The sequence below is a fragment of the Octodon degus genome, unplaced genomic scaffold (assembly GCF_000260255.1).
Source record: "Octodon degus isolate 3935 unplaced genomic scaffold, OctDeg1.0 scaffold00078, whole genome shotgun sequence".
Taxonomy (NCBI): domain Eukaryota; kingdom Metazoa; phylum Chordata; class Mammalia; order Rodentia; family Octodontidae; genus Octodon; species Octodon degus.
The window spans coordinates 7522977-7534767 of record NW_004524654.1 but is presented as its reverse complement, the minus strand read 5'-3'; the positions used below and the strand labels follow the sequence as shown (position 1 = coordinate 7534767).

Sequence of the window (11791 nt, the reverse complement as noted above, 5' to 3'; positions counted from 1 at the left end):
TCTCCTAACTATGGCCACAGCACCAAAAGTGTATGTTCATCAACACAGCTTCATCATTCTCAGAGGTAAGTGCATACATTGGTTCTTACCATGAGGATGTGTGTGTGTATGTGTGTGTACACATAAATATGTTAGATATAAGTAACTACAATTTTAATCTATAAACTAAAATACTATTATCATTTTCAATCTGTTTATACATTGGTATCCACTGATTAAAAACAAAAACAAACAAACAAAAAAAACAGGCATAGTGGAGCATGCATGTAATCTCAGCTACTCAGGAGGCTGAGCCAGGAATGTGAGGCCAGTCTATGCTATTCAGTGCAGTTCCTAGCGCAGCCTGGACTGCAGAGTAAGACCTTGTGAAAAGAAACAATAGAACAAAGGAAAGGAGGGAGGGAAAGAGAAAGCAAGTTTGGAAACCAATGTTCCGAATTCTTTCAGGATACCTGAGATATTTTACTTTAGATTTAGACATTTGAGCTAAACTTTGATGTGGATCATAAGCCTTAGCCCGGGTTGTCAGGAGTTTCTGTAATTCTTTCATTCTTTGCTTCTGCTTAGTTAAGATCCGATTTCTTTCTTCTTCCAACATTTTCTTTTCCTCAAGTGATCTCCTGAGGGCAATAAACTAAGGCTTAATTCACCTTAAGCCAAGAGAAAGTTGCTTAACACATGTTTAACACGAAATGACTCAAAGGTTGGGAGAAAGAAAACCCAACCTTTTGGGAAGGATCTGACTTGTGAAATTGGAAAGCCAATCAAGGCTAACTGTAACCTTTTCTTTCCCCAAAGATTCACAAAAAACATGCATTCATTTCTTTAAAAAATACCCTTAGCACAATGTTCATTATATAGTAAAATATGTTACAGATATAATAGTTTCTTAATCTTTTCAAATTCACCACTATAAACCCAACAGAGCTATGTTCACTAGCTTAGCAAGCACAATCCAGTCAGTCCGAGTCCCAGGTTTACCTGATGGCTCGTTCCCGTCCTCTGGAGGACACTGTGGGCACTGGAGGCCTGCAGCTGCAAGACGCAGGTTTTGCACTTGCATTTCTTCCTGATGACTTACGCCTTGGAGACAGATGAGGGCAACGTGCCTGTTTCAAATTTTCTTCATCTACCAAATTGTTCTCCCTTTCAGCAGATTTACTCGAAGTAACATGAAGATCAGGTGGTTTTTGGACTGCTGAGAATTTTGGACACTTGTGTTCTGAGAAGCGTTTCTTATACTCCTCAGGAAGGTCCTCAACATCAGGAGTCTCGGACCTGGCCTTGTGTTTATTCCTTAATTTCCCAGCCTGTTCAGGACACTTGGGGTTCCTAACATGTTTGTAACCTGGTCTATAAAGCAGAGGGGAAGAATTCTGTAAAAGCTGTTGTGCTTTCAGCTGTGTCCTAATGTTTCGAAGGAGCTCTTCTTCTTTTAACTTGTCGCTGTAGGCTGAACCATAAGTAGATCGAGGTATGGGTTTGGCTTTAAATCGATATGTTTTCTTTTTAGACTTGAAATAATCTCTCAGTTGCTTTTCCCGGGCTGCTTGCTTCTGTTCTTCCCTTGCAACAAATGTAAATGGCTTTTGTAAGGCCAAAAGAGTTTCTCTGTTTTTCTCCTTCCTAGCCCTCCTCCGTTCTTCACTTTGCTTAACTAGCTCATGATACAGGGGAAGGAGGACACTCAGAGGAACTGGATTGGCTCGGAATTTCTTCTTACACTCTGAATCTTCTTCGTTTTTGAGCAGTTTTTGTACTATTTCTATATCTGATTTAGATTTCATGGCTTCTTTTTTCTTCTGTTCTCTAATCATCATTTGAAAAGGTACAGGTATTGTAATTGTGGGCACCCATCTTTTTGGTTTCTTTCTTGTTTTTTCAGTTACTTGGAAGTCAGTATCTTCACCCTGAATATAATCTTCAACACAAAAGTCTTTCCACATGTTGCTAATGAGCTCCTTAGCATAGTTCATTATTTTGTTTTTCCCAGGATGCTCTTTTTCTAGGTTGGGCAGCTCTTCTTCCGAGGAAGAAGTATACAAGGAGGAAGACTGGCCTAAGTCTGGCTCCGAAAGCGACGTCATTAACACAACAGGATGACAGGAGCTATTTTCCGATACAGAACTGAGAAGAATAAATAGAACTATATGTGACAAACATAAAAATTAAGCTGAAGTCACATGCTTATCCCCATTAGGTTAACACTGAACCTAACCTTTGAATTTGAATTCGGTCCTAGGCCAGTCTGGTTTGCAACCAGAATTATCAAGTGAATTGAGTTCATGAACTGAAGTACCACTCTCTACACGGTGGTACCTTGGTTCACAAACTTAATTTGTTTTATGATTCTGGGGAAGATGGCCGCAGTTATGTTTGTCACTCAATGTGGAGTTTTTGAATAGCAGTAAAATTCTTTCAAATTTTGTTTAGGAAACAAACTGAACAAACTAGGCATTACTATAATAATAAACTATACCTGAGATGGTATTGGTATCAGCTATACTGTATTGGTATATTATGTATCTCTCTGTCACTCTCTTTTCTCTATCTTTGTGTGTGTGTGTGTGTGTGTGTGTGTGTGTGTGTACGTTACATATGTATTATATACATATTTTCTTTCAGAGTAGTGGGATCAAACTTGGGAGTGCCCTATCACCAAACTATACCCTCAGCTATTTTTAATTTTGAAACAGTGCCTTGCTAAGTTATCTAGGTTGACCTTGACACTTTCCTGCCTCAGCCTCCCATGTAGCTGGAATTACAGGCCTGTGCCACTGAGCCCAGCATCTAACTGTTTGGTACTGAGCATTAAACTCAGGACCTCACCTTTGCCAGGCAGATGCTTACACCACTGACCTATCTCTCTGGCCCAAGCCCAGCATCTTTATAAGTTAATCCACATATTAGACTAAGCTTTTAAAATTAAACTTTAATATTTATCATTTAAATGACACAATATGTAAAAAAAATGACACAATATAAATCTTTTGACATATATGTACAGGTCTGTGAGTGTTAAGTCAAAAAGGAAAAACCAAATGGCCACCAAATGACTCTCAAAGAAAGAAGCCACCTAGTAAACCAACAAGTCATTAAAACTTCTACTGTTTTTGGGTACTGGGGATCAAACTCAGGACCTTGCAGTTGTCAGGCAGGTGCTATGCTACTGAGCTATCTTCCTGGTCATTTTGAATAAAATCATACTTCTGTGTATCATTAAAAGCACAAAGGGATATTTAAGAGAAAATATTCTGAAATAATTTCATTCCACATTTTTAGGGTACATCTTATTTTATAGTGCACAAATGGCACTGAGCACTTACCTGGAAGAGTTGCTGGGAATATCTTCCCTGATGGTCGCTGGCTGAAATTCCTTTAAATTTAATTTATTCTGGTACATTTTCTCTAATTTTGCCATACTTTCTATGTGAGCAGCCTTCAGCTCCTCTAGTTTCCTGAAATACTCTTCGTTAGAGTGGCGGATGTCAGAAAAGCTCACAATGTTGCCATAGTTGAAACTTCTTCCCTGCACTGCAGAGTTGGTGTCAGAATCAGCCTGGCAGGGGAAAAGCCTGTTACATGGTGTTTGGAATCAAAGAAATTAAAATGACACTGACCCAGATGCAGCTTCCCAAAGGGTCTACACCTTGGTAGGCTACATTACTTTAGGTTACATTACTTGAGGTTGGTGTACATTTTCTCTAATCCTATTTTAAGAACAAGAGAGATCAAACTGTCAGAAAATAAATGCTGCTTAATCTATTTTATAATGGATAGATGGATTCCTGGATGAACCAAGAATTAATGCAGTATATTCACATTATAGCAGGATGGACCAGATCACTTTTGATGTTTTCAATACTGGTATTGAGGTCAGGGCCCTTCAGCATACCGGGCACGCGAGCGCTATACTCTAAGTCACATCACTACACCCTTCTAAAAATCCTGTTTTGACACAGAGTCCCACTACACTGCTTCTGCTTCTTCTGCCTCTCCTTCCTTCAGCCTCCCGAGGGCTGGGGTCACAACCACATACCAGCCCACTCGGCACGAATCACTTTTTACAGTTGCTATAAAGAGCCTTCTTCTGGATGAGTAGGAGCACAGCTCCTTCTGCTGTAAATCAATCAAACAGAAGCCAGAGCCATTCCCTGTAACTCTTCAGTGAGACTCCAGGGTGGGCCAGTGCAGAGAAGGCAGAACAGAGGAGGGGATGAGAGCTGGAGACAAAGTTCTCCATCGTTTGGTAAGAAGCCATCTGAGATGAGGCTGCAGAGGGGACTCAGAGGCCACGAGGGGAGTTGGAATTTTCAGGACAGTCTTTTTCTTTTTCGTTTTTTTTTTTTTTTTTTTTTTTTTGAGATAGGTTCTTGCTACATAGTTCAGGCTGACTCATGAACTTGCCATGCTTGAGGCAATGCTCCTGCCTCAGCCTCCTGATGCTGGGATTATGGCCATGTGCCACCATGCCTGACTTTAGAACAGTCTTTCCTGGGGGACAACAAGAATAGTGATTTCCAAAAAAAAAGAGCAGTAACTTCCATAGGGGGCACAGACTCTGACAGTGAAAACAGAACAAAGATTATTCTGTATATACACAGTCATATATGGATATTCCAGATATAACTGAGATAAAATCTGTTTCTTTATAAACATTTTAATATGCTCTCAATTGAGAAAGTTGAAATTATTTATGACACTGTGCATAAATGATTATATATCAGCCATGATTATAAATTTAGCTTGATGTTTAAACAGACTCAAACATTTTAAAAGTATATTTGTTATGAAAACTAAAGATTCACTCAGGTAAGGCTCTAGAAAAATAAATCAGTTTACTTTCTCCCAACATAAAAATTCAGAAAAGTCAATTATAAGTAATAGTTACTAATGTAGTTACCTACTTATTTATTGGTACTGGGCATTGAACTCACAACCTTGAGCTTGCCTCACCAGTGTTGTGCTGCTGAGCTATATCCCCAGCTGATATATAATGGGATAAAAACAGTGTATAAGAGGTCAGAGTTCCAACATTTCGGGTAATTTAGAGAAAACAAATGAAAAAAAATGAAATTTCCTTCAAAATAATTGACGCACAAATTTGTTATACTAACAAATCTATGATTAAAAAAACCTAATTGCCAAGGAAATGGCTCAGTGGTGTGTCTGTTTGGCAAGTGCAAGGTCCTGAGCTTGATCCCTGGTAAAAAAAAAAAAAAAAAAAAAAAAAAAAAAAAAAAAAAAGCTGGGTGTGGTGGCACACACCTGTAATCCCAGCACTCAGGAGGCTGGTGTAGGAGGATCTTTGAGAATTCAAGACCAGCCTGGGCTACAAAGTGAACTCAAGGCCAGCCTGAACTGCACAGCCTATCTCAAAAAAAAAAACAAAACAAAACAAAAACAAACAAAAGTTTCTACCACAGGAAAAAAATAATAATTACTCTTACACATGACTGAATCTTGCAAAGAGATACTAATTAAAGAGCTATATTCATTCTATTGAACATTAAGGAAAAGACTTTTTACTACCCTTAAAGCAGTTTGAAGGTATTCCGATGAACTATTTTTAGATGAAAGCATCCATTTGTTCTTACTCATTCTTTCAGAATATTTCTTAAAATTTTATCTCAATCATTTAAACAAAAAGAATCAAATGTATTTTGACCTGGAAGAGCTATGTTGGTGCCTTTGCTCCTTGAACACTTTTTGAAGCATTTGGCAAAATTTTGTTTTTGTTTGCAAACTCTGCATCAGGTGATGAACATGACCATGGCCATCTTTTCCCTTGTGAATTAAGTTCATGAACTAAGGTACCACTGATTTGAGGAAACACTGAGAAGGCCAGGGACGTCACTCAGTGGCAGAAGTGCCTGCGTGGCAAGTGCAAGGTCCTGAGTTTGATTCCCAGTACAAAAAAAAAAAAAAAAGACCAAAAGATGAGTAGCTTTTGAAGAGATGTGCAGGCTTGATAACTAATTCTTATGCACTAACTTTTGCATACTAGCCAACTTCTGTTCAGCTTAGTAATGTTAATACAAGACAGAGCTTTCCAGGTAAACTGATCTCACAGAGCTTTACCAAAGACAGATGAACAACTAAGAAATGACTTTCAGTGTTAATATCCTCTGTAATTGTCCACATTCAGAAACATTTAGTATATCAACATAGGCATGGACATGATTTTTCTCTCCCTTTAATCGTTTTGGTGTTTGTGGAGCCCTGTAAATGCTGCCACTCTATCAGAAGATAATCTTCCTGAGACTGGCTTGACCCACTTAGATAATGAATGCTTCTAGTGTCTGCGGCTTCATTAGATCAGTACCCATAAGGATAGTTGGGGTTGTAGCCTACAATGCTGAAATTTTTTTTTCCATTGGAAAAGATGTGTTAGCAACAAGGCAGACCTCATGTACTACTATGGCTACTTCCCCATGAATAAAAAGAGAAAAGCCAACTTGTATCTTTATAACATGCTACCACATATTAAAATACACACACAGGAGATCAAAAAAGCTCAAGAATAAAATATATAACAAATTTAAACAGTGGTTACCACTGGGGAGAGCATGGATATCCAGATTTCTTTGGGGCAGGCAGAGGTGTAAGCGGGGCCTAAACCCTTTATGTAACATCTGTTTTTTGTTTTTTTTTTTTTTTGTTTTGTTTTTTGGTGGAGCTGGGGATTGAACTCAGGCCCTTGCACTTGCCAGGGAAGCACTTACGCTACTGAGCCATCTCCCTGGCCCAATTTTATTTTTTAAGAGACAGTCTCTGCAATGTTGCCCAGGCTGGCTTTGTAGCTTAGCAGAAAAGACAAAGGATGTTTTGTGACTAGAAATTCTGCACTAAACACTGCACAGTGTCTGCCAGACACCTGGCCTGCTCAGCAGCCATGCTTCCCTGTCCCTGGCAGTTCTGTTTACCCGTCCCTTGCTTCTTCCTCTAACTGCTCCCACCCTTCAAATGCTCCCTTACCCTTGACAGTTGGTTCTCTAGGAATACAGAAACCATCAGAGGGAAGTTCCTTCAACTTACCTATGAAACTTTCCCTTTGGGGCTCCTTCCCTCCAGGGACGAAATGCAGCACATGATACTTTCCCTTACTGGTACAGTGAACAGGGGCCCTCCATCCTCCTCCCTACTTTTCCCACCACTGTGGCTGCTCCTAAATCTCTACCTGCTGTTGAATGTTGAGGGCTGGTTTGTTTATCTTTTGAGAAAGGGTCATGCTGTGTAGTCCAGGCTAGTCTTGAACTTGTGGTGATTCTCCCAAATGCTAGGATTTAGGTTCCATGCCCAGCCTGAATGTTGTGGTTCTTAACAACTCCATGGCAGCCTTCTCTGCTTTCTCCTTACGTGACCTTATTCACTGCTGCTGTTTTAAGAATGCTGAAAATATAAATCTCCAGCTCAGGCTCCATAGATCACCACAGCTCAACGTCCTCTACACATTTTTTCATGGCTCTACAAGCATCTCAAGTTCACCATGTTTAAAAATTGAAACCTTGATTTGCACTCACCCCTCAGAACTATTCCTCTGCCAATGGTCCCCGATTCAGTAATATTACCTTCCACACAGCTGTTCAAACCAGAAACCTGGGAATAAACCTCCTTGATTTCTTCCTTTTCCTTGGCCTTTATATTGAACCCAATAGTATGTCCCAACATTCTTCAGCGACTTGTCCACATCTTGCTATCACCTCTGTACGCACAAGTCCAAATCACTGTCTCTAGCACCTGAACTACAACAACCTCCTAACCAGTCTCCTTACCTTTGTTGCATCAAATGCTTTGATCATTTTCCACAAAGACATCAGAGTGATCTCTCCAAAATGTAAACAGAAACATATATCCTCTCCCGCCCCCGCCACTTCCTGGTCCTGCTGGCTTTCTTTCAGGTCCTTAATCACACAAAGCTCTCTTCATATCTTAGGGTTTCTGCATATGCTGTTCTCGCTGTACCATGCCCTCTTCCAAGGCTTGTTCTTTCTCACCCTTCAGGTATGGTTGTACATGTTAACAACTCAGTGTAAGTAGGTTCCTATTTATTTCGTCTTTAAATCATCATAGTCTGTTCACTTATTTTCCAATGTTTCCCATCTTTCAGTCATTTGACTATTCACATTCTGTCGAATAACTTCTCCACCAAGCTGAAAGGCCTCATGATATGAGTTAGATGTGTTTTGTTTACCACTGAACATTTAGTGACTAGCACTTAATAAATGCTGAGGCCGGCCTGATAGCTCAGCTGACTAAAGCGCCTGCATTGGCAGAGTGCAGCAGCCAACGTGCACTGAGAAGGCGACTGAGACTGGGTGTGGTAGTACACACCTGTAATCTCAGCACTTGGCAGGCTGAAAACAGTCCAATCTATGTAGTTAGACCCTACAGACCCTGTCTTAAACACATTAAGAAAAAAAAAAGCTGAATACTTGTTGAAAAATAAAATGTCAAAAAAAAATAATAATAAAAAGAAAAATAGAATGTTGTTCCACTAGAAAATTCAGTCAAATCTTAACTTTGAAATATACATTTCTACATGGCTGAACCTATGAACTGACAACTCTAATTAAAGCTAGATTAAAGGAGCATGCCCTCAGCCCAACATGGGCACAAAATCCTCCAAAGGGCATGTGGATGCTTGGGAGTAAAGAGAAAGCACATGGGGATGATCTAGGGATAGGGTGGGTGATTTGGGTGGCCTGGGGTTAGCAAAATCAGAAGACCAAAAGAGGCCTATTGTGATAGGTTTTGAGTAAGTCTTGTAGGATGGAAATAGTATGTGAGTTTACTGTATTTTATAGATGACAAAGTTGAGACAAGTCAAACTTTCAAAATCAAGGGCTGGGGAGATGGCTCAGTAGAAAAAGTGCTTCCTTGGCAAGCGCAAGGGCCTGAGTTCCATCCCCGGTTCTGCCAAAAAAAAAAAAAAAAAAAAAAAAAAAATCAAGATTGAGACCCAGGCCAATCTGTGAAGAGGGAAAGACTGGCTCCTGCATTCTTTTCTGCCTTTTCAGCACCACTGGTTGCAGCCCTGGTGCCCCCGGCCATCAAGCTTACTGTGGTCAGTTACCCCCCATTTGGTCTTTCATGTGTGGTGGTCTCAGAAGAGTGGCAAACTTAAAATACTTTTCTGGTAAGATCCTGTCCTTTTGAAACGAGTTCATTGTATAAAATGATCACTCCTAAGGTAGTAGCAGGTCATAATACAAATCTGTAGTCTAACATGGCATTCTGGGAATATAAGTACAACTATACAAATGACTACCACAAACCAAAGTAAAACTTAATTTTCAAGCAGGTTGCTCAAATGACAGTCCCATGGGCAGTTGTTATCATTAGTGCTAATTTGTATAAAGTGCTCTCTAGATATGGCATACATTCTTTCATCTGGTTCTAACGAATGAGATAGGAAAGGGAAACAATTATTACAGTACTTTTATAGGTAAACTGAGATCTAAGGAAGTCATATCCTAATCATATCTTAGCAAGTAACAGAAAATAGATCCAAAGGAAGGAAGGAAGGAAGGAAGGAAGGAAGGAAGGAAGGAAGGCAAGCAAGCAAGCAAACAAACACATTCTAGTCCAGGACTCCAAATCCTCCATGGGGCCAGGAAGATGTCTCAGTAGAATAAGTGCTTCCCTGGCAAGTGCAAGGGCCTGAGTTTGATCCCCGGTTCAAAAAAAATTCATCCCTTCCTCCATTCAAATCTTTTTCCATCATCACGTTGCCTCTTCTGCTACCTAGTGTACATTGCGCTGAAGGGTAGCTTTCTCACGTATGGAAGTGTTCCCAGGGTTCCAATTCTGATTCACATTCAGGGTCTCAATCTGCCTTACTCACTTTAACCTCAAGGTGTTTGTAAAATATTAGCCATAAAACGTTTGCTATAGATTCTCTCATTGAAGTTCTGGTATAATTACAAGGACTAGAATTTCAAAATATTCGGTGATTTTGATAAGCTCTGGACCATAATGTTTTGCATCTCAGCAGCTTTCGGCATGTGGTATTAAGAAACCATAACTGGGGATAAAGAGATTTATATCGACAATTCAAGCTTCTCGTCATCTAAGTGAACAGAGCAGATGGTAGGCTCTGGTCTCCACCTGTTGCACAGGTGGGCACGACAGGTCTGACACTGAAAAGTTGATCTTTGCAGGGCTCCACCCTGAAGACCTCTTTAGGAAACCCTGGGATCTCAGTAAACTGCTTGCATGGATGCTTATCTATACCATCCACTGGACTCTTGATGATTTTAAACACCTAATGAACTGTGCTAAAATATGCTAATAACCAAGAAGTGAAAAACACACCTGATGGCACAGCTGATTCACTTGAATTTTTATTTTATTTATCATGGGGTGGCCCAGCCTTCAAGTGGGAAAAAATCAGTTCAACAGATGCTGGGGGTGCAGGAGGGGGTAGGAAGCAGAGTAGAAAAAGAGTAAAAAAAGTTCTCTCCAAAAAAGTTTCAGTACAATCTCTTAAACACCTCGGTTTTGAATATTTTTTCGGAGGGGCGAACAGGCAAAGGGAAGGTGGTAGACCAGGATCACCAGGTACGGAGGTTTGCACAAGGCCCCGTGCGTCCAGCCGGTCGGGGAGGGCCTGGGACCCGCACCAGCGCCGCGCCGCACCCAGCCCGCGCCCGGCTCCAGCCCCCGCCCGGGTCCCGCCCTCGCATTACCCACGCCCGCGCGGGCCGCAACACCTTCTCATCCTCCTCCAGCGAGACTGCCGCCGCCAGGGCCTCTAAGAGGTCTTCACGCTCGTACTGGGCGACCCGCGCTCCGGTTTGGGGATTTACCGGGAGGTGGAGACTGGCGGCCGCCAGTTTCGCCTCCCGGTGCGAGGCGGCCATCACCCCACCTCCGAGGCCAAAGCGCCAGCGCTGGCCCGGGGCGGGTAAACTGGAGCGGCCTTCCGCGACCTGGCAGGTCTTGGCGGGAGGTTACTAGGGTCGCGGTTACTAAGGATGCTACAGGAGCCGCGAGGGACCAAAAGTCATTCAAACCCTCACATGCGACCAGAAACCAAAGTTACCCATTTAACTTTTCTTTTCTTTTCTTTTCTTTTCTTTTCTTTTCTTTTCTTTTCTTTTCTTTTCTTTTCTTTTCTTTTCTTTTCTTTCTTTCTTTCTTTTTCTTTCTTTTTTGTTCGTTTTCTTTACTTTTTCAATTTAACTTATTTTTCATAAAGTAGTATCAGTTATGACAGGTGTGGTGATGCACGCCTGTCGTCCTAGAACACGTGAGGGTGAGCAGGAGGGTAGCCCTGAGTTCGTGGCCAGCCTGGGCTCATAATGAGCTCGAAGCCAGCCTGAATTACATTAGCAAAACTCTTTAAATAAAAAGACGTTAAAGTAATAACACTTTATAATAAAAATCTCCAGCTCAACATGGCATTCTGGGACTATAATTGCAACTATACAAATGACTCTACCATGGACACGAAGTATAGTTTCATCTTCAAGCTAGTCGCTAAAATGAGGTCCCATTAGCACTGTTGTAATTATTACTAATAAACAAAATGATATCCAATTTATTGGATAATGCGAGTTGGTACTGAGTCTCTTTGTTGGTTTAGAAGGTTGGCGGACCCAACAGGGAACTTCTTTTCCTTTTTCGCATTTAACCGCCTAAATGCAGACTTTTGATACAAAGGAAACACATTTTTTGAAGATAACATGTTAGGAGACGCAGAGGAAGCAGCAGGAAGCAGGTGGTGTTTTGTGACAGTCCTTGAAAAGGTAGGTGCGTTTGTAGCCAGCGGCAACTGAAGTGTGAC

At 41.1% G+C, this 11791-nt stretch overlaps 1 protein-coding gene across 5 annotated transcripts in view; it reads right to left on the bottom strand.

The window, feature by feature from the left end:
* Window positions 1-10939, bottom strand: part of Fam161a (family with sequence similarity 161 member A) — a 22637-nt gene extending 11698 nt beyond the window's left edge. For 2 of the 5 annotated variants that reach the window (XM_023720875.1, XM_023720878.1), the window contains exons 1-4: window positions 10692-10939; window positions 3327-3559; window positions 982-2127; window positions 453-620 (exon numbers count right to left, since the gene is read on the bottom strand). In XM_023720875.1, coding sequence (XP_023576643.1) covers window positions 453-620; window positions 982-2127; window positions 3327-3559; window positions 10692-10865 — 1721 coding nt within the window. In that variant the 5' untranslated portion in view covers window positions 10866-10939. The remainder of the gene's footprint in view (window positions 1-452; window positions 621-981; window positions 2128-3326; window positions 3560-10691) is intronic. The other 3 variants (XM_023720876.1, XM_023720877.1, XM_023720879.1) reach the window with 3 other exon arrangements.
* Window positions 10940-11791: the final 852 nt, after the last annotated feature.